The 22459-nt window shown below is 48.5% G+C and overlaps 2 protein-coding genes across 6 annotated transcripts in view; both read right to left on the minus strand.

The window, feature by feature from the left end:
* The window catches only part of Gpi (glucose-6-phosphate isomerase), a 29317-nt gene extending 17386 nt beyond the window's left edge, over positions 1–11931 (minus strand). The window contains exons 1-6 of the mRNA XM_021166797.1: positions 11686–11931; positions 10884–10974; positions 10537–10605; positions 8704–8823; positions 1300–1383; positions 1070–1216 (exon numbers count right to left, since the gene is read on the minus strand). Coding sequence (XP_021022456.1) covers positions 1070–1216; positions 1300–1383; positions 8704–8823; positions 10537–10605; positions 10884–10974; positions 11686–11807 — 633 coding nt within the window. The 5' untranslated portion in view covers positions 11808–11931. The remainder of the gene's footprint in view (positions 1–1069; positions 1217–1299; positions 1384–8703; positions 8824–10536; positions 10606–10883; positions 10975–11685) is intronic.
* A 6506-nt stretch (positions 11932–18437) lies between these two features.
* Positions 18438–22459, minus strand: part of Kiaa0355 (KIAA0355 ortholog) — a 77087-nt gene continuing 73065 nt past the window's right edge. For all 5 annotated transcript variants that reach the window (XM_021167466.2, XM_029479262.1, XM_029479263.1 and 2 more), the window contains exons 12-14: positions 22186–22323; positions 21433–21511; positions 18438–20949 (exon numbers count right to left, since the gene is read on the minus strand). In XM_021167466.2, coding sequence (XP_021023125.1) covers positions 20641–20949; positions 21433–21511; positions 22186–22323 — 526 coding nt within the window. In that variant the 3' untranslated portion in view covers positions 18438–20640. The remainder of the gene's footprint in view (positions 20950–21432; positions 21512–22185; positions 22324–22459) is intronic.

Consider the following 22459-nt stretch of genomic DNA (forward strand, 5'->3'; position numbering starts at 1 on the left):
CGGCTTGCTGGCAAGCCCCTTTACCTGCTGATCCATCTTACCGACCTCAGATGGACTTCGTATTATTTTGTGTCTATTACGGTACACAAGGTGTACAGGATAATAAATAAACCCTTAGGTTATCAAGCCAAGGCTCTGAAATCAGAGAGGCATAATAAACATGTCAGGTGTGGTGGTACACGCCTATATACCCAGGGCTCAGGGGGCTGAGAGAGGAGACTTCACCCAGCTAATAAAGACCCTGCCTCAAAACCCTGAGGAGGGAGAGAGAAGAAGGTAACAGATGAATCTGTTGAGAAAGAAGTTATCAGGGGCTGGAGAGATGGCTCAGTGGTTAAGAGCACTGACTGGTCTTTCAGAGGTCCTGAGTTCAATTCCCAGTCACCACATGGTGGCTCACAACCATCTGTTTTGGGATCTGATGCCCTTTTATGGCATGTAGGTGTCCATACAGATAGAACACTCATACACATAAAATTTAAAAAAAAAAAAAAAAGAGAGAGAGAAAGAAAGATAGATCACCCCGTACTTAGGAGCCTTTGCAGACCTCCAAGTTCCAAGACAGCCAAGGCTACACAGAGAAACACTGTCACAACTAGGGGCGGTGGGGGGAAGGCAGTTTCAGACACAAGCTGGTGACATGGACCTGTCTGTAAGTACTTAAGCAGCTGAAGAAGGAAGATCAAAAGTTCAAAGTGGACTACAGTTTGAACTCAAGGCTGTCCGAATAACTGAGAGAGAGCCTGTCCGAATAACTGAGAGAGAGCCTGTCTCAATATAAAAGGCTGGGCATGTAGTTCAGTGGTAGAGGTCTTACCTAGCTTGTATGAGACCCTGAGGACACACACACACAGGCAAAGATCACATAAAGTGGGTACTGCCTATGACAAGAATCCAAAGTGAACAGGTTCAGGCTCTTATTAGGTAAACCTTACTTGCTGCCAGACATGGAAAGCATCTGAGGGCAGCTGTGCTAACCAGATCCACAAAGCCCCATTCACTCAGAATCCTTCCTGACACTCCATTGCCCAGGGCAATCCACCCATCCTCCCCACCCCCAGTGCCATACCTTGGAGGCGATTATAAAGAGGGAAGTCTCCGGGGACAGGCTGGCCAGTGTTTTGGCAATGTGGGTCCCATCAATGTTAGAGACAAACCAGACACGGGGACCTCCTTTCGAGTAAGGCTTGAGAGCTTCAGTCACCATGAGGGGTCCCTGCAGGAAGAGAGGACAAGGTTCTAGGGAGAGACTGTTTCCCAACCTTCAGCCCATCCCAGGGTGAGCTGGACGCTCCTTACCAGGTCAGAGCCCCCAATGCCGATGTTGATGATGTCCGTGATGGATTTGCCAGTGTACCCTTTCCAGTCACCACTCCGGACCCGCTGTCACAGAAGCAGATGTGATTAACCCAAACGCACAGTTCACAAAGGTCATTCCTCGTGTCTTGTGTCCCTTTACCCAAATGACAACTGCTAGACCCTGTCAGGAGCCTCTGGTGGTCATAGAACCAGATCCCTGTCACAATCTGTGACATGTTATCCTGGTAGTCTGCCACATGCCGGCTAAACAGACTCTAGGAGAAACAGGGCTTTCTTTTTTTGTTTGTTTGTTTTTTTGTTTTTGGTTTTTTAGACAGGGTTTCTCTGTGTAGCCCTGGCTGTCCTGGAACTCACTCTGTAGACCAGGCTGGCCTCGAACTCAGAAATCCGCCTGCCTCTGCCTCCCGAGTGCTGGGATTAAAGGCGTGCGCCACCACGCCCGGCCTGAAACAGGGCTTTCTTGCCCCACCCCCAACCCCTTTTGCTCTGGCTCTGCTTGCTCTAGCCCTGCTCACTCCAGCCCATAGGTCTTGTAAAATTTGTTTCTCATTACAGATGGTTGTGAGCCACCATGTGGTTGCTGGGAATTGAACTCGTGAACTCCAGAAGAGCAGGCAGTGTTCTTAACCACTGAGCCATCTCTCCAGCCAAATGGGGCTTTCTTGCTCCAGATTCCCCAATGTTTATTTCAAGTGGCCTCCAAAACTCCCGGTCCCAAGGCAGGCTGGCTTCCTAACTCCGTGACAGAAAGGAGAGGCTTCCTCTTAATCTCATGGCATAAAAATGCTTGCCCAGGGCTAGAGAGATGGCTCAGTGGTTAGGAGCAAGGGCTGCTTTTCCACAGGAGCCAGGCTCAGTTTCCAGCACCCATGTGGCAGCTCACCACACCTGGAACTTTGATTCCGGGCAATCTGATGACATTTTCTGAGCTCCATAGATAGGCACAGAAGTGCATAACGCACTCACGCACACTGACAGAAAGCTGAGATGTTCTGACCTAGTCTCTTCCTCTGTGACTGTAAGGTAACTGCTTCTGCAGGGCTTCTCCTGTTGTCATTTCTGCTGGGTTTCACAAGCACCCACTTTGATAACGTTACTTTTGCTTGCTCAACCAACTGGGCTACTCCAGCTGCTCTGCGGGATGTTGTAAGCACTCAAGTGGATGTTTTGTTATCTGCGGCTTTTAACTTTTGCTTGCTACATACTTAATTAATAAACCCACTTACTCAAAGACCAAAAGCATGTGTATTGTATTCTCTGTATGAAAACATTCCCGGCCAGATGGCCTATTATATCCTCATTGCTAAAGTGGGATTCACAGTGGTCTCACTGTGACGCTTTGCCAGAGACCGACTTTTTGACAGGTCTTGAACCAGGGACAAGCAGCCAGCCTCTAGGTAGAGAGCCAAGTAAGTGTGGGTCAAATCCTGGGCCTTGCACCTACTAGACAAATACTCGACCACCAAGCTTTATCACCAGCGCATATGGTTTGAGACAGAATCTTATTATGTATAGAGTCCAAGCTGACCGTGTACTGGCAATCCCCTGCTTCAGCCCTGTAGCAGAGTCCCTACTGTGCTTAACAGTGCTTTCCTGTGTCCCTGCAAAGCTGTTGTAAAGACGATCCTGTCTGTGAATGGGAAGCTTGGTCACAACAACCTCTGCTTTGCTCTCTGATCTCGCCCCTGATCGACGTATTCTTTTAATTTTTGTGCGTGACTGTTCTGCCTGCATGTACACACATGTGTGTACCACATGTGCACTGTGCCTGGAGGCCAGAAGAGGACATCAGATCCCCCAGAACTGCAGTTACAGATGGCTGGGAGCTGCCATGTGGGTGCTGCGAACTGAATCCGGATTCTCTATAGAAATAGCCAGTGCTCTTAACCACTGCAAGAAGCCTCTCTCCAGTCCTCTGACTTCTCTCTTTGAACAAGTCCAGCTACCACACTGTGAGGACACTCAGACCTGTGATTAAGCCCGTGTGGAAATGAGCTGAGGATTCCTTCCAACATGGAGCACCAACTTGCCATTCACAGAGGGAATCTTCCAGAACTGACCCCTTCAGAGAATCACATCACGGGCCAACACTCTGACTACACTGCTAAGCATCACTAGGAAGCATAGAGCCCCCTGAACAAAAACCAGAACAATGCAGGTAAAACTCCTCCCAGCTTCTGACCCAGACACCCCATGTTTGGTGTGTTTACTGTTGCTTTTAGCTGAGTTCTGGTGTTGAGTCCTCCACATCGATAGAGAACTGGTGCAAGCCTCAGGACAGGGTCCTAGTGAAAACGTCAACAAGGGCCCGGAGAGGCAGCTCAGCAGCGGAGAGCACCAGATGCTCTTAAGAGGACCCTGGTTCAACTTCCAGCAGCCACATGGCAGCTCACGATCATCTGTAACTCTAGCTCCAGGGAATCTAACACCCTCTACTAACCTACCTCAGGGGGTACCATATGCATACATACACATACTAACTAACCTCAGAGGGTACCATATGCATACATACACATACTGCACGGACACACAGAGGCAAAATACAGAACACATGAAATAAAAAATAAAATAAAATAAATAAAATACTTGAAACCTAAACAAATTGAGTTTGTGGTAGCTTATGTCTATAATGCTAGCACGCAGGAGGCTGGATTGTCATGATTCTAAGACCGCTGTGTCTCTAAACAAACAAACAAACAAACAAACCTAACACTAACAGAAAGCTTTAAGAGTAAGTGAAACCCTAATAAAGACTAGACATCCCTGAGGAGGCCGCTGGTATGGCTTTAAAGAAAAGGTAGAAACACGCTCGGGACCCTTTACCTACTGGGTTGCCTAGTCTGGCCTTGATGTGATCATCCTGTAGGCTGTACTGTCTTTGCTTGATGTCCCTGGGAGGCCTGCGCTGTTCTAAGGGGAGGCAGAGTAAGGCCCATCTAGGGGAGGAGGGGTGTCCAGAATAGACTAGGGGGAGGGCAGGGAGGGGAAGTGCAGGTAGACTGTAATACACGCAAAGAATTAAAAAAAAAAAAGGCAGGAAGTATTGCTAGAACTTGTAAGGAAAAGAATTTTTATAAGCCAGACTTAAAGGTGTATGCCTGTAATCCCAGCATTGAGAGGAAGAGGCAGACGCATCTCTGAGTTCCAGGCCAACCTGGTATACAGAGTGAGTTCTAACACAGGCAAGGCTAAGTTAAGAAACCCTGGCTCAAAATTAATCAAAGAAAAAAAAACCTTTCTTGGGCAGGAGATGTAGCTCAGTTGATAGAGGGCCTAACTAGCATGTACTATGCACTGTAAAAAACTGGGCATGGTTGCCCACACCTGTAATTCCAGGCAAGGGAACATAAGTCTATTGTCATATCAAGTAGGGACTACATGAGACCCTATCCATAAAGATCTTTTAAATTTTTCAGAGAAACATGCAAGGCATGGCAACACATGCTTTTAATCCCAGTACTCAGGAGGCAGAGACAGATCTCTGTGAGTTCGAGGCCAGCTTGGTCTACAAAGTGGGTTCCAGGACAGTCAGGGCTACACAGAAACCCTATCTCAAACAAAACAAAACAAAAAACCCAAAAATATCAAAACCAGGAACTTGGGAGAGGCAAGGTAGATAGACACAAATGTTAAGTCAAACACAGGGAGTGTGGCATCACGGTCTCAGTGGGCTCAGAGCAAAAATGCAAAGGAATTTACCTTGGGCCAGTGACATGATGGGTGGCTAAGGGCTTGCTGCCAAGCCTGACCTCCTGAGCTCATTTCCTGGGAATCAGATGGTGCACGAGGACTGATTCCCATGAACTGTACTCTGACCTCCACATGCACCGTGGCACATGTATGCGGTGTACAAATAAATACATATAAGATTACCAGGTTCTCATATCTATATAAACCTCATAGAGAAGAAACCTGTGCATACAGTGACTGTCTGACAGACAGCCGCCCCACAGTGAGCTTCTTATGGAGTCTTTTTTTTTTTTTTTTTTGGCTTTACGAGACAGGGTTTCTCTGTGTAGCCCTGGCTGTCCTGGAACTCACTTTGTAGACCAGGCTGGCCTCAAACTCAGAAATCCACCTGCTTCTGCCTCCTGAGTGCTGGGATTAAAGGCATGCGCCACCACACCTGGGGCTCTTATGGAGTCTTTTAAGACGCATTAAGCTCTTGTAAGAACTATAGTGTCTAAAACGGTATCTTCTTGAACTAGATGGAGTCAAGCAAGGCAGATACACTACTTAGAGACCTTTAGACACCCGTATTTCCACAGATAGTAGGAGGCTGAGAAGACCAGGCAGCTGTAAGAACAGGTGATATTTTACCTGAGAAAATGAGTTTTAGGAAGCCAAGGGCCTTAGAGAATCATTCCCAAGCCTCGAGAACGCATTAATTGACTATCAAGCCATGGAACTACATGAACCAGCTAGGCATGGAGGTGCATCCCTATATTTCTGCCACTCAGGGGATGGAGTCAGGGTGATCAGGTGTTCCAAGCCAGCCTCAGCTACATGGTGGCACTGCTTCAAAAACAAAACAAAAACAAAACAAAATTCCAACCACACCAACAGGACTATCAACTCTTCTGTCTTCCCCGTCTCTGTAAAAGTAAAGTGGTCCCTACCATCAGCTTCCCCATGCCTGGCTCTTCAAATGAGGGACGGTACTCCAGAGTTGCACGAAAGGAAACAGGTTTGTGTATGTGTACTCGCACCTAGCTTAGCTGACCTATGCTTCTGTCTGCTACTGTAATGGGTCATATGAGAAAGTGAGTAGGGGAACTCTGCCTTTTTTTTGGGGGGGGGGGTTCGATACAGGGTTTCTCTGTATATCCCTGGCTGTCCTGGAACTCACTTTGTAGACCAAGCTGGCCTCGAACTCAGAAATCCGCCTGCCTCTGCCTCCCGAGTGCTGGGATTAAAGGCGTGCACAACCACGCCCAGCTCTGCTTGTGGGTTTTCTAGTCTTATTTTATGTGCATCCGTTTCTTCTCCATGTATGTATATGCACCACATGCATGCCTGGTGCCCACGGAGGTCAGAAGAGAGCATTGGAGCCACTGGAATTGGAGTTATAGACAAGTGTGATGCACCGTGTGGATGCTGAGACTTGAACCTGGATCTTCTGCAAGTGCAGCCAATGTTGTTAACCAAGGAGGCCTGGTGCCAGGCACAGGAAAAAATATTTAGTTGCTCAGCTTCTCACTCAGTCTCGCACACACAAATTATGAGAGAAAAACACATTTCTAATATAAGTTCACACAGCCTTTCTTCCTGTATATGAGGTTTTAGGACACATGCCACTGTTGTTTTGTATTTAGAAACAGTGTCACCACAGTCCCCCAGGCTGGCCTCCTGAGTGCTGGGTGACAGGATGTGCTACCACCCCTGACCAATAACTAACAGTACAGTAGCAGGTCAATACAGCCACAGTTACTGACAATCCTGATAACGGAGGGGAGGTTTTCTTTTGGTTGTTTTTTTTTTTTTTTTTAAAAGATTTATTTATTTATTACATGTAAGTACACTGTAGCTGTCTTCAGACACACCAGAAGAGGGCACCAGATCTCATTGCGGATGGTTGTGAGCCACCATGTGGTTGCTGGGATTTGAACTCTGGACCTTCGGAAGAGCAGTCGGGTGCTCTTACCTACTGAGCCAACTCACCAGCCCCCTTCTTTTGGTTGTTATTTCTCCTTTACTGTGTGACATTTTGATACATGGATTTAAGTAACGATCAGGTCAGAGTAACTGGGATATCCATTGTTTCAATCAGTTACCATTTCTCTTTATGAGAGCTAGCCTGTCCCATGCCAGGCTCCCTGGCCCTGACTTCTGACTCCCCCACCTCAGCTTTCCCACTGCTAAGACCAGCAGCTGCAACACTTGCCTGACTGTACTCTTTACTTCTGAGAGGACCAGTTTCAGGAAGTAGAATTCCTCACTGGGATCGCCACTGGTTAGCAGTGTCTTGCTTGCTTTTTCATTGGGCGTTTTGATTTGAGACAGGGTCTCCCCACATAGCCTAGGCTGGCCCAGGACTGGCAAATCTTCCTACTTCAGGCTCCCTGTGCTAGGATTACAGGCACGATCCACCACCCCCAAGCTGTGCATTTTGAACTAAAAATACCTGGTCAGTCTACAGCCAGCCAATCCAAGAGCCAGCTTTAAGGGGGTGTCATCCTGCAATAGCAATGGAGGGGGACTAGCACCGCACTGTACCCCCAACATGTCTGAGCTTACATAGCATGATCAGAGCACCTGGCTCCCACCCTGCCACACACAGCAGACAGACAGACAGACAGACAGACAGAGATGCCCTTCACACTCAAAACATCAGGGACATTCTGAAACCTGAAGTCCCACCAGGGCTTTCTAGCTTCCCTCATCCCAGGAAGCCCTATATACAGGTGTCGCAGGCCTTTAAGATAAATGTCACTTTGAGATCTAGAAATGGCTCCTGGCCAAGGCAAGCCGACTTTGACCAGCCATATGCGGGAGCCGCCGCTCTCAGGCACCAGTCCAGAATGCTTACAGCTGAGCAGATGATCACTCTCTGAGCATGCCCAACCCGCACAGACACACACACACACACCACACGTGCACACACCCACAGCGCCCACACATCACCGCTGCACTCCAGACCTGATAACGACTGCCAGCCAACCCTTGCAGGATTACCCTGGGGAATACACACTGAGGCCACAAAGGTTTATGTAGGTTAAGTTAGCCAGTCTCTAGGCAACCCATACTGCCCCCCCACCCCCACCTCCACATACACAGATAGAGGAGGTCGGCTAGGCAAGGTATAACGTCTTTAATCTCAGAATTAGGAGGGCAGAGGCAAGCAGATCTCTATGAGTCCGAGGTCAGTATGGTCTACACAGGCCAGTTCCAGGCCAGCCAGGGTTACATAGTTAGACCCTGCTAGGACAGACGGACAGAAGGGAAGAAGGGAAACAAGGGGGCATGTGTATGGTGTGGTTCTGTGGTCTAATACGGACCCAGGATGTGCTTTACAATTTTATACTGCACATAACCTGTGTGTGCGGAGGGAAGTAGGCTGTAGCTCGGTTGACAGCACCCTCTCCTAGCACCTAAAGCCTCAAGTTTGACAACCCCCACCCAACGCCCCCAGCACCCCGTGACAGGTTGTGATGGTGCACACGTACGACCCCAGACCTTGGGGGATGAAAAGAGCATGCTCGTTCTGAGAAGAGCTGAAGGAAAATTCAGGTCTCATCAGAGAGAGCAGGGTCAGCAACCACACAGGTCACCCCCACCTGAGGCTGCAACACAAAGTCCTGCCTCTAGGGAGAGCCACAGGGCCAGATTCCTAAACACACATACACACGGACAAAAAGCACGTCAAGGCTAGCATCTGCTTACCTGGCAGAAAGACTTCATCTTATCCAGAACCTTGTTCACCTCCGGCATCACATCTTTGCCGTCCACCTTGATGGGTGTGTTGGACCGGTTCCGAAGGGCCACATGCAGCACCGCCCGATCCTAGAAATGAAGGAGACTATGAGGAGCACAGTAGACCCTAGAGCTAGACTGGTCCTAGGTGGGGAAGGTCCAATGTAAGGCAGCCCTCTGCACAGCACAAGCAGGTCCAGGCATCCATTAACATCATCGTCTTGTATAGAGGGCCTGGGAGGGAAAGCCATTCTGGGACTCTGAGGATAGGCAATCCTGTGCCCCCCCTGCCCCCTTGTATGCTGTGAACATTCAGAAGCAGATACAGAAGGACCTGAACAACCCCTAAGGGCCTGAAGGACCCCAGCGCATGAAAGGCCTGACTGAAGATGAGCAATGTATAGTGGTGACGACACAGACCAGAGATGAGCAGTAAGCTCCTTCAGTCATAAACTCAGCCCTCCTGAGGGGAGCGTTTCTTGTTTCTGGCACCTTCTAAAAATGTCACAAGGCCTCAGGATGTGAAGCAAGACATGGAACAGAAGCTCCTCTCACCAAACAGTCTCACCACTGCCACAAACTAACCCAGAACAGAGGTCTTCAACAGGTGCCAAGCAGCTCACCTGGCCACAAGGGCAAAAGAGCAGCTAAAGACAATAGCAATTGGAAGGAAGCAGGTATAAAGGTCCCAGATGGTCAGGAAAGTGACCAATCTAGACAGAGGTTCCTGTGTGGGGGAGGGTCTGAGGGTAGCCCACCTACCGTATCTATCTATCTAGTCTCACTCCTTCCCATGTTCCTCAAACAAATGCACATTCCACCCCCCCAAAGGAAGCCCCCCTCCCTCGACTGTGGCCTCCCTCATATCACACAAGCCCAGCCATGCAAGATCAGCTGCTTCTCATTGCACCTCTGACCTCCAAGCCTTAGATTCCTCAAATGTAAAAAGACTCAGGGCTGAAGAGAAGGCTCAGTAGTTAAGAGCACATACTTGCCAGGTGGTGGCACACACCTTTAGTCCCAGCACTCAGGAGGCAGAGGCAAGAGGCTCTCTTATGAGTTCAAGGCCAGCCTGGTCTACAGAGTGAGTTCCAAGACAGTCAGGGCTACACAGAGAAACCCTGTCTCAAAAGCCAACCAACCAACCAACCAAAAAGAGCACATACTCCTCTTCTAAAAAGCCAGAGTTGGATTCCCAGTACACACCCCGGGTGGCTCCCAACCATCTCTAACTGAAGTTCCGGGAGAATCTGACAGCTCTGTAGGCACCTGTACTTATGTACATACACCCACATACTCATAATTAGAAGGAAAAAAATATCGACACTGAGAATTCTCAGTGTGGAGTGTCTCCTATGCCAGCAGGCTTCTCCATCAAGTCAGGGCCAGGATTTCCCAACCCCTGTCATACTCTCACCTTTTATTCATTCCACTGTCAAAGAAACTAAGGGCTTTGGTGACATGATTTTTCTTGTCACTAGAACAACCTGTAGCAAGGATTCATTAGAGTATCAAGGCTGAAGTTCTCCAAGAAAATGTCTCAGCCAGCCTTAAGCCAATCCCTCCCTTCAGGCTTGGGTTGTGCCCCTCCCTGGACACCAGGAACTGTGCCAATTTGCTTGCCAAGTCCAGGCTGCCAGTCTCAGAGAAATCACACCCCAAAGCTCTGCAACCTCCCTTGCCCCCAAAGAAAAGCCTTTAGCACCTTCGTGAGGCAAAAGCATTGCTTAAGAGCAAGGGTGAAGACACAGGGCGATGCTGATAACGGTCAGCAAAGAGGAGGGGGAGGGTGTAACTGCTTACCTCGGTGTAGTTGATCTTGGAACCACTGAACATGTTGTCCCGTGCAGCCTCCACGCCTCTGGACTTGGCCTAGGGAGAGAAGCCACTGAGGCCTTGTATCCCATCCTCATCGGCTATCACAAGTCCAACACCCCCCACCCCACCCCCACCCTCCCCACCCCCGTGAGACTGACAGATGTTCTTCATAGCCAGATTCCTTTTCCACCACCTTCAAAGAGTCTGCTCAATCGGCAGGGCCTGGAGATCCCTGGGATACCAACTCCACACCTGGACCTAGAACCCAAAACAAAGCGCAGCCCCCCCCCCAACCCAAACCAGAGATCACAACTCCCCAGTCAGAACATTACCAGCTCCACCAGCATCTGCATCACCTCCTTGTTCACAAGGTTCTTGGAGTAATCCACCAGAATATGCCCATGGTTGGTGTTGAGGTTCAAGCTGCAGAAAGATGGAGACGCTGCTGGTCACACCCCAGCGGCAGTGCCTGGCCACAAAGGCTGACCTGTAGCAGTGTTAAGTAGTGTAGAAAGCCATGCCACAGAAAGAAGATGGAGACAGATCCTGGGCAGAGCTTCCCCCTTCAAGCTCCACATCTCAAACTTACAAGGGAACACCCAGGGAGAGGTATCAGGGACTTCCAGTGAGGAACCACAGGTGGTCATCCCAGGTCCCTCGCCTCCCGGCATCGGTGACAAGGCACGGGGATGCATCACATGTACGATTTCTTCCACCTTCCCTTCTATTTCGCAGTCGCTCTCAAGTCTCTCTGGCCTCTGCATCCTGCCTCCGCCGCTCTATTTTTTACACCGTGGCTCCCAAGAAATCTCAGCCTACCCACCCTGTCTGACCAAAGCCCACTAGGAGCAGGTGGGAGGGGACAGCTCTGTCGTGCCTGTCGAGCCAGCAGCGGCTGCTCCTCCTCATGGATGGTTAGCAATTCCTACTCAAATGGCTGAGACTGAGAGGCGGGGGCGAAGGGATCCCCAAGGAGGAGCCGATTCCTCCTAATGACTAAGCAGCCTCGGCCCTCTGGCTAGCACGCGGGTCCCAATACCCACTCCAAGGAGGCATCAAGGACAAAGTGCGGCCCCGGCCTGGGCCCTGCGGGGCTGCTGGGGGATCCCGGGAGCCCCGACCCCGTGCGTGCACCTGAAGTTGTTGAAACGCTCCGGATCCGCCTCAAAAAGTTGGCGCAGCTTGAGGTTGGCAGAGTTTGCGCGGTGCCACTCCAGCAGCTTCTGGAACTGCGGGTTCTGGGTGAGCGCAGCCATGGCGGGGGACCCGAGAGGTACACTGAGCAGGACGTGCACGGAAGAAGGAAGGAAAGAGGAGCGGCGGCGCGCGGCAAGTCAGTACCAGTGCGCGCAGCGGGCTTTATGGCGCAGGCGTCCGACCCCACCCCGCCTCCGGCCCCGCCCCGCCTCTGGCCCCGCCCCTCCTCTGTCCTCCGCGTCCGCTAGGCGACCTTGCCGGCAGCTGTAGATCTGGGGGCCTCTGCTGGCATCTCTGTAACACAAGTGTGGCCACTTGCGATGAACCTTGGCTGGCTTCTGTTCGGAAGTAACTTGAAGGGCAGAGGCGGAGTTTCTCACGCCGGATCCGCTTGCTTCTTTCATTCATTCATGTATTCAATTCAGCAGAACCTTTTTTTTTTTTTTTAAAGGATTTATTTACTATATGTAAGTACACTGTAGCTGTCTTCAGACACTCCAGAAGAGGGAGTCGGATCTCCTTACGGATGTGGTTGCTGGGATTTGAACTCAGGACCTTCAGAAGAGCAGTTGGATGCTCTTACAGGCTGAGCCATCTCACCAGCCCAATTCAGCAGAACTTTATGGAATGCCTTCCTGGTTAGAGGTACTAAAGCAAGTGTTGTGGGTATGTAAGCCAAATAAGTAAATAGAATTTATGGGATTTCAGAGCTGGCAAGTGCTCCTGAGAAGAGGCAAACTGGATGAAGCCCGAGAGATGAATCTGTGGTTAAGAACACATAGTTCCCTTGCAGAGGACCTGAATTGAGTTCCCAGTACTCATAACTGCCTCTAACTCCCGCTGCAACCAATGGGAATACCAATGGCACTTGCATCCTCATGCTCATACCCACCCCACACATATAATTAATGCTAAAATTATATACCCACCCCACACACATAATTAATAAAAAATTGTATGTCCACTCCCACACATAATTAATAAAATATCCACCACACATAATAAAATGAAGTTATATGTATATATATTTAAAGGCATGTTGGAAATAAGCATTTCCTTTAACTAAATGGTTAAGGAAAAAAATTCACTCTTTATTATATTTGAGTAAAAGCATGAAGGGGAAGAAATGATCCAGTTGGCTACCTGGAAGGAAAGTGTTCAAAGGGAAAAGACACTGCAAAGTCTGAGACAAGAGCACCCATAGATGTCCCACAAACAGAAGGCACCTGTGGCTGGAGTGGAGCAGATTAGGGGAAGAAGTCATAGAGGTGACATTAGAGAGAAGGGAATTCACCCAGTGGCTTACAAATCATTGTGAGAATTTTGATTTCTGTTTAGAGATGAGGAGCCACCGAACAAGTCCACATGGAGCAGGGACTTTATCTGACACACTGCCTAAAGGATCAGTTACTAAGGAGCTCAGTGAGCTACAGCAGGTCCAGAGGGAGGGAGCTTCAGTCAAGCAGGAGGAGACGGGCATAGAGGATGGAATGAGTGAGGGATCCAGAATCGCCTGGAGAGAAAGGACAAGATATGCACTTTAGGATCCAACTTCCTAGAAAAACTGGGATTCTCATCCACAAGTCCGAGGGACAAGGGAGACTTCTAATGAGGACGGGTAGCTGAGGTGAAGTGCTTGCGGGGGACTGTGGGAAATATGTGTAAGTTTTGATACTTGCTAAGATTTTCAAACAGTGCTGGACATCTAGCACTGGGCTGGCAGGCACTGGGGTGGCACTATAATCCCAGCATGAAGGGAGGAAAGGCAGGAAGATCGAGAGTTCAAGGCCAGGATCAGCAACATAGGAGTCTGAAGCCATCGCGTCTAAAAAAAACAAAACACAGGAGCTGAGAAATTTGTAAAGCATTTGCCTCAGAAGCATGCGGACACGTTTACTCTCCAGAGCCCATGGGAAAACTTGCACATGGTGGCCTTTTGCAATCTCAGTGCTAGAGAGGCAGAAACAGGAGGGTCCTATGGTTCAATGGCCAGCCTGGCCTCGGCGGTGAGCTCCAGATCTCACCAACAGACCCTGACTCAAAAAAGAAGCTGAAAATTTTATAAAATATGTTATTACAAGAGGGACTGGCGAACCTTAAAAAAAAGCAGGGCAGCTGTAGCGCACACCACTAATCCCAGCACTCTGGAGGCAGAGGCAGGCAGATCTCTGAGTTCAGGGACAACCTGGTCTGCAAGAGTGAGAATGAGTTTCAGGACAGCCAGGGCTGTATAGAGAGGCCTTATTCAAAAAAAAAAAAAAAAAAAAGGGGGGGGGGGGGGGGGGGGGGGGAGAAGTGGGGCTGACAAAATAGCCCATGGGTCAAAGGTATTTGGGGCCAAGGCTGATAACCTAAACCTAATCCCTGAAATCCACATAATAGAAGGAAAAAATGAACTGCCACAAACTGTTCTTTGAGCACAGGCACTCTGGGGCACACTCCCTTCAAATAAACAGGTCTAACTAAATATAAAACGGGGCAGTATTTCTAGGAACAGTGTTCAAGGATGTCCTCTGGCCTCCATGTAAATTGCAGACAGACAGACACACACACACAAATTCACTCCCACCTTGAACCTCAACTAGCAGGAATGCCAGTCTTATTGTCCCTGTCCCAAGAGTCCTCAGACTGGCCCAGCAGTGTCTACAGACTGAAAAATTTATAAAATATATTAAGAGAGGCTGGCAAACCTAAAAAAGCAGGGCAGTGGTAGTGCATACCCCTAATCCAAGCACTGAAGACTCATTTGAGCAGGCTCTCATGTGCTTTCTGGACCAGGTTCAGTTAATACGGATTGTGCTTAATCTGTGGCTATAATGCCCTTTTGGTAGGGGGTACTTTTGAAGGCAGCCAGAGAGGCTTTCCTTCCACCCTCTCTTCCTGTTCCCATGAATTATCAGAGATCAATGTACTCAGGACAGACTGCCTTTCCTGCTGAGCCATCTTCTCTGCCCTGAGCTTCAGTTTTAAGGGAAACAAGAGGTAGGGTTCCCCCTTGATTTTTATTATGTTGTTTTGAGTTGCTGTTTACTACTTTTTAAAAGCTGAAGCCCAACTGAGCAGTCAGTCCCTCACCTTTAACCCCAGCACTGGGTAAACAGATGTAGGCATATCTCTGAGTTCGAAGACAGCCAGGGCTACACAGAGAAATCCCACCTTAAAAAACAAAAACAAAAGAATGTAGCCAGGGCTTCCAGAGTGCTGAAGTTGTAGGTTTGCACTACCACATGTGGGTACACCCGTAAGTATCCCCAAAGATCTTTGGGGTGTTTCATCTATCTAGCCCTGCTAGGAACTGCACACAGTGGTGCAGCCTTTAAACCCAGCACTGTGAGTTCAAGAGCATCCTGGTCTACATTACAAATTCCAGGACAGCCAGGGCTACATAGTGAGGACCTGTTTCAAATAATTCAACAGCTAGAAGATTTTATGCTAAGCAATGCAAACCAGAGTAAGGAGCAACAGGTCCCTGAGCAGAACATTCTTGGGATCATAGCCATAGATTAAGCACAATCTGTATTAATTGAACCTGGCCCAGAAAGCACACGAGAGCCTGCTCAAAGCAGTCTCAAAGGCCTTCAGCAAGATGACCTAGCCCGTGCACCGGATCGTAGGAAGACTTGATAGTGGAGACAAGTTTAGAAAGTCCAGGAAATGTCGAAATTCCCTAAAACGACGCCTCGGCACAGCCCTTGAGTTTTGTGATGCTGGCACTTCCCAGACTTCGGTGGCTATGTAGCAAAAGAGAGCACTTAATCGTCCTAAAGATGAGGACGCTGAGGCAAGGGTATATGGCCGGATTAGGCCTTGATTAGAGCCTGCCGGACAAGGGTGACCGTGGATCGTGGGCTGCCATGGGGGGCTGAGTGGAATGTACCAGCGGTAGGCGGAAAAGCCGGAGCGCACGCCTACAGCCTGCAGAGAAGTGCTAGGCTGCGTGACGTGCTGAGTCACTGGGCCCGGAGCGAGGGGGAGCGCGCCTTCCTGCCAGGGTGGAGGTCCAGGCACGCGCACGTACATTCTGCGGGGGCGGGGCGAGACCACGCGCATGGAAGCGGCGAGCACGCGCAGCACCTGGGCTAGCTGCGTGTAGACTGGCACGTTCAGGGAGGGGGCAGGGCGAGCGCATGTGCGCATGTGCGGACGCAGGGTCCAGGCTGGGTGAATTAGAAAACGCTCGCATTTGCACGTCTAGGATGGTTGAAATACTCTGCAGTGCGCATGTCCCGAGTGGGGGGGGGGTGCACACGCGCGCTCCAGGAATGAAGCGTGTGGCAGGAGGACGGCGTTATACACCTGTGGTCCCAGGACTAGGAGGCCGACGCAGGCGTGTTAGATGCCAACCTGGGCACTACAGTGAGTACTTAGTCCAGCCTGGGCTACAATGTGAACCCTCTTATTAAAAACAAATATAAAGGGGGCTGGTGAGATGGCTCAGTGGGTAAGAGCACCCGACTGCTCTTCCGAAGGTCCAGAGTTCAAATCCCAGCAACCACATGGTGGCTCACAACCCTCTGTAATGAGACCTGACGCCCTCTTCTGGTGTGTCTGAAGACAGCTACAGTGTACTTACATATAATAATAAATAAATAAATAAATAAATCTTAAAAAAACAAAATAAAACAAACAAAACAAATATAAAACAGTACATAACTCTGATGTGAAGCTCCCAATGGTGACTCCTTAGTAGTCCCGATAGAATTATTGTGAACAACGCTTTAGTTCTGTGTGAGAGCCTCATCAGGTCTGATTTTTCACTCTATATTAGAATTATCAAATCCTAGTCCCAGATACCCACAAAATACCTGACAACGATATAGGAACCGTGGCGCTAACATGATTCAGTCTTCGCTCTCTCGGAGCCTTCCTTTCAGAGGAACAAATGCAAACACAGGATTCCTGGGCAGTGCTGACTGTTGTAATGGCAAGCAAAGGCAGAAAGAGAAATTGTTGAGACTTAAAGCACCTTTTAGAGCAGTGGTTCTCGAGTTTCACGATGCTGCGACCCTTTTTTAAACCACAGTTCCCTCACGTTGTGGTGACCCAACAATTTTCATTGTTACTTAATTTTGCTACTGTTATGAAATGTAACTTAAATATGTTTTCCAATGGTCTTAAACCACCCTTGTGAAAGAGTACTTCCACCCCGAGTTTGATTCACGACCCAGTTTGAGAACAACTGCTTCAGAGGAACAGGGCAAGGAGTTGGAGGGAGCAGGGTAAGGCAGTGTTGGTAAGTTGACACATGAGGTTTGGGTGGGTAGGAAAGCCTAATGGCAGGGACATAAAGTGACATGGTGTGTTTGAGGACACTTCCCCACCCCACCCCCACGACAGGGTTTCTCTGTGTAGCTCTAGCTGTCCTGGAACTCACTCTGTAGACCAGGCTGGCCTTCAACTCAGAAATCCACCTGCCTCTGCCTCCCAAGTGCTGGGATTAAAAATGTGCACTACCACTGCCGGGCAGTTGTCTGTACTCTTTAAGGATGGGGAAAATGGGTCTCCCCTGTAGGACAAGAACAAGAGCTGCACAAGTCTTTGCGTGTAATTTGGCTTTATGGCAAGAGCCTGAACCCTGGGGAAACAGGCATGAGACCGTCCTTGTCACCTAAGCTGGCATTCCCAATTCATTCATTAACCAATAGAAGAATACCATGCCAGCTCTTGGAGCTGTGGCTGAATTGTAAGGCCAGTTGCATGGTTGAATCCAGGACCACATCAGAGAGGCTTGTTCCCTGGACTCCTCAGGCATGCAGCCCACCCATGTGGCCTCTTGACAGTGCAGGAACTGAACCACCAAGTTATACTTTGTTCGAAAGCTGGCCAACTCCATGGCCTCCTAAGGACCTCAACCGGTGATGTTCTCTTCCATTTTCCAGGCTGGCTGAGGACTCCCTCTAAGCTCTCCAGCTCAGGAAATAACATCTCTGCCACCATCCCAACTCGTCCACGACAGACACAGTAGGGCTACCATGCTCTGTTCATCACCACTGATGTAAACAGAAGCACTGGGTACTTACACCAAACAGGAACACACTCAGTGTCTGTCTTCCTGCTAGTTCTTTACTTATTGGCACTGGGGATTCAACTCTGGGCCTTGGGCTTGCAGACCAAGTGTTCTACCACTCAACTACAACCCAATCACCGTAGTTTTGTTTTGAGATAGGGTCTTTATGTAGTCCAGGCTAGCCTTGAATTATGTAGCCACAAGAACCTTGAACTAATCTTCTAGTATCTATCTCCAAACTGCCAGGATTACAGGCATGTACCATTATGCCTGGCTTTCTGCCTCAGCCTCCTGAGTGCTGGGATTACAGATGTTTGCTGAGGGAAAATGGTCAGAAAATCCCCATTCCTACATTTGTTCCTTAGAAAGGCTGTTGGGGCAGGTAACATCCTCATTAATAGGATGAGGGTGCTAGCAGGATCAATTCCAGAAAGAGTCCACATTCTTCTGGGGGACAGTCTTCACCTGCCCATGCAGAGGCCTCAGGACCTTAGAGAGGCCAGTAAGCTTAGGGGCTATGCCTGCAGCTCTGCCCCATGCCTGTCTGATCAATCCCATCCCTTGAGTGGTCCTCCCTACTGAGAGATCTGAGACTCAGGAGAAGATAACCTAAAAACCAGCTCCTGCACAGTTCTGCTGAGAGCCACATATCTGCTGCAATTAATTTAAAAAAGATGCAGAGTATTATTAAATGTATATTTTAATAAAGCCAAGTTATTTTACTTATAGGAGCTTTAAAAGTAAGATACAAAATGTAGAGTTCCAGTTTGGAAGGTCACAACTATTCACATGATGTCCTGCTAATGCCGAGCAAGGCAGCCATGCTTGGCCGTGCTGAGGACACACTCACACGCATACATGCGCCTTGGCGAGACACCTCTGCCAAGCGCAGCACCTGGAATCACCAGTGTTTAGAGCAAGGTGGTGCTTCGAACAGCACCCATTTGGAGACTACACAAGCTGATTCACACGGTCACACAGCCGTGGAGACAAATATCTTCCTTAATAGAGAAAGACAGACCAGAGATGACAATTAGCAGTGTCACCTGTGCTGTGGCACCGAGGAGTGACCTTGGCCCAGGGTGAGGTCTTCAGGGAGGCACTATGAAAATGAAAGTACTGCAGAAGACTAGAACTGGAAACACAGCACTGTGGACACATTACTGAAGGAAATACAAAGTTTTTACAAGTCAAACAGCCACAAGGAACTTTGAACAGATTAGTGTGCACACTGTGACAGCTAACACAGACAACAGCCACACAGGGCTGGTGCAAAGTACGTGCCTGGAAAACTCTATGTACAAAATAGTTCTCTGTAAACATGGTGAGGTGAATATTCCAAACCCACTGAGAAGGATCTTCATTACAGGCAGAAATGTCACCCCCACACAGCACGAATGACAACAGCTGAGGCCTCAGGCAGCCTGGAGACACAGTACTAAAAACGCAGGTGGCTGGGCTCACCCTACAGGTCCTCTATAATTTTCTTATAAGTGAATGTGTATGTGTATGTGTGTGGTGTGTGGTGTGTATACATAGGGATTTTTTTTTTTGGTATTTTTAAATATAAATTTATCTGTAGAAAAATGAGAACAAAAATGTGTTATTACAATCTTCATTGGAAAAGCTTACATGGAGTTAGAAAGAATAAACCATTTATTAGTAGTTAACATATATTAAAATGGTTTAATGATTTAAGAAAATATAAAAAAATTAATACTGTCAAACTTTCATACCAGAAAATATCATGGATTTTTCTCAATTAGACATTTTCAAAGATGAAATATGAAAATTTTAAATAAGTTTTATATAAAGAGCCTTCTGCAACCTCAATTAATATATAGTGGGAAATGTCTACTCTATATATATTTATTATTTCTCAATTTAAGCACCATTCAATTCTGGATCCATTCTAGCTGGAAAATATCCCCAAATCCATGGAGTGTCATCTGTTTAATGGCACACATTAACTAAAAGTGAGGTGTTGTTGGTGACTAAACAAAGATTTTGAATTCCTGTCTACATCATAATTTCTTTGTCTTTGAGTCAGCTCGCAATGTCACTGTGGTTCTGAGTGTGGGGGGTCTTGGTGCAACCCCTCCCCTCCACAGTTCCTTCTGTAGAGGAGCATGGTGCTGGTGCTGCCCTGGTCATGGTGGAAGGAAATGAGGGCACCAGCTGCACCCCCTGGGAGGCCAGAATATGTCTGACAGCAGTTTCCCAATCCTGCTCTTGTACATTACATGAGCCTGCACCCCTGGGTGCTTCAGAGGAGCTACCGACCCATGGGAAGCCAGGTGGTTGCTTCTGATCACTAGCATCTTATATAAGCTTAAATGAAGACAGTGCTGAGCTAACTAACCTTCAGCCAGTGTACCTGGATCTTAAGATAGCCACTGCATTTTAGGCAGGAGACGTTTTAACCGAAAGCCTACATGAAAAATATCTATAAAATTAGTGATGGGTGTGGGTCTCACTCAGTGTGTTAAAGAGAAGAGAGTTTCAAAGAATGGTCAGTTTTGTTCTCAGCCTGCAGGCCTCATGCCTTTCCCACATGCAGGACTGACTACCTTCAGACTGTGTTTTCCCAAGTGTGGCCTCTGGCCACCTGCACCAGGATTACCTGAGGTGCTTATTAAGCATGCAGATTGCCAGCATCCCCTGAGTGTCAGAAATCTCCATCTTCAGCTGGCTCTCAGGGGTCTGCTACCTTCAAAATTTGAGAAACCAGGCTTTAAAGACTTGGAGCTGCCAATCACCTCAGACCCAAGGAACATTTCTGTCCCTGGGACAGGGTGTACTGGTCCTTCTGGGGGCTAGTATCAGCTAGTTAGCCTTGGGGACAGTTGCCCCAACAGCTTTGATGGGCAGCAGGCTAGCTGTAGTCAGTACTGGGGCAAATAGGCTGGCCTACGTTCAGCCTTCCCAGGGAAGGCCTTGAAGCCCTTGGGTGCTGCCTTATGTGCTGGTGGAGGTGGGGGCTGTGGTGGTGTCTGAACATAGGTGAAGGAGGTGGTATTGCAGTCACTGGCTGCAGCCCACACAGGGGACTGCAGCATCTGCATGGTGTCGTTCCACTGGCTGCCAGGACTGGCGACTGCATAGAGTGGTGCAGCTGGGCTGGGCAGCGTGCCGGGCAGCGGGGAAGGGTGCTGCCATGGTGCTTTGGGTGGCCACGTTTTGGTTTTGTTATCCTGGGAAACAGAAGAGATTTTAGGTTTAGAGGTTTTAGAGGTTTTGGTTGAGTTTTCATTGTGTCCCAGCCCACCTAACTCCCAGAACTCCAACTCTTTCTACCTAGTGGACACAGTGAGAACAGCTGCCCACAGCTTGGTACACTGATATCAGTGCTCAATGCCTGCACAATCCACACAGCATTCTTGCAGCCCAACTGTGAAGTTGAACTTGTGTTTCTGTACATATACACTTACATGTGTGTACAACTTTCATAGTTCAATATTTACAGCCACAGCCCTTACTTTAACTGATCTGAACAGTGAGTGTACTGTGTGACTCATATGAGCACAGTCTCAGAGCTTCCTCTACCACATGGCTGGGTCAGCTAAGGTGACCATATCTCCCCATTTAGACAAAAATCATGAGAAAATAATTCACCACAGAGAAAACCCTTATGACTTTGAGATCCAAGGTCTTTACCATGAGCTAGCTCACAATACCTGGTTCACGTCCTCCACTGTGGTCAGGAGAGGTGGTGAGGGCAGTGTGCTGGTCTCCTGCTCTCCACTGCTGTGTTTCCTGAAAGAATCAAGAGCTCAGAGCATTGACCACTTGGCATCATTGATGGGACAGAGATTGGCTCTGGTCTCTAGGTCCCCAGTCTAGGTGTTGAGCCCTTGGGTACACCAGGGTCAGTATGACCTGGGAGGCAGCATCCCTGTCTGTAAAGCCTGTATAGGAAGTGGGTGGGAGCTGCAGCCAGCATGGAGATGGCACTGGCTGTTTGCACAGCTGAGTTAACCCCCTTTAGCTTTTTATTAATTTAATCAATAGTTACTCAAAGTGTTTAACATGCACTGGGTATGTTTGGGATTTAAAAAAAAATACTTTGTGATGGATATGATCAATATACATTGTATACATGTATGAAACTTTCAAAAAATAAAATATTCTAAAAAAAGAAAAAAAGCATGCTTGCTTTACACTGATGAGTAAAAGGGACAAGATACAGCAGATCTGAGCCAGAATTGTTGTGTATGGACACAGACCTGACAGAGGTGACTTCCTTTTCTCACACAGCCTAAGACCAGTGTCCCACTAGCCCAGCACAGATTTTCTTCTTGGAAGACACCTTTTGAAGATGACTCCAGAACAGCCTTTGTTCGGTCAGTCACAGGGCAAACAACAGGGCTTCTGGCTTCCCCAGAGGCAGAATGGTGGCTCTCCAATCCTTGGTTTAGCAATTTCCTTACCTTCTCTGTTTAACAGCAGCAACAAGGTCAGGCCCTGAAAACATGGAGAACAGACTGTCCCCATTGGCTGAAGAGGTCTCATCACTGGAACTGGCCGAGTCTCCCTGAGCTCCTGACCAGCCACTGTGCAGGCTGTCCCTGAGAATGCAGAGAAATCGGTCAGACCTCCCACAGCCTCTGCTGCCTCTCTCTGCCACTAGTGACATTTTCTTCCTTTCTCCTCAAAAGAGTCACTACTTTTTATCCCCAAGAAGCCCATGACTGGTATGTGGCT

This window comes from Mus caroli, chromosome 7 (genome assembly GCF_900094665.2).
Source record: "Mus caroli chromosome 7, CAROLI_EIJ_v1.1, whole genome shotgun sequence".
NCBI classification, from domain to species: Eukaryota; Metazoa; Chordata; class Mammalia; order Rodentia; family Muridae; genus Mus; species Mus caroli.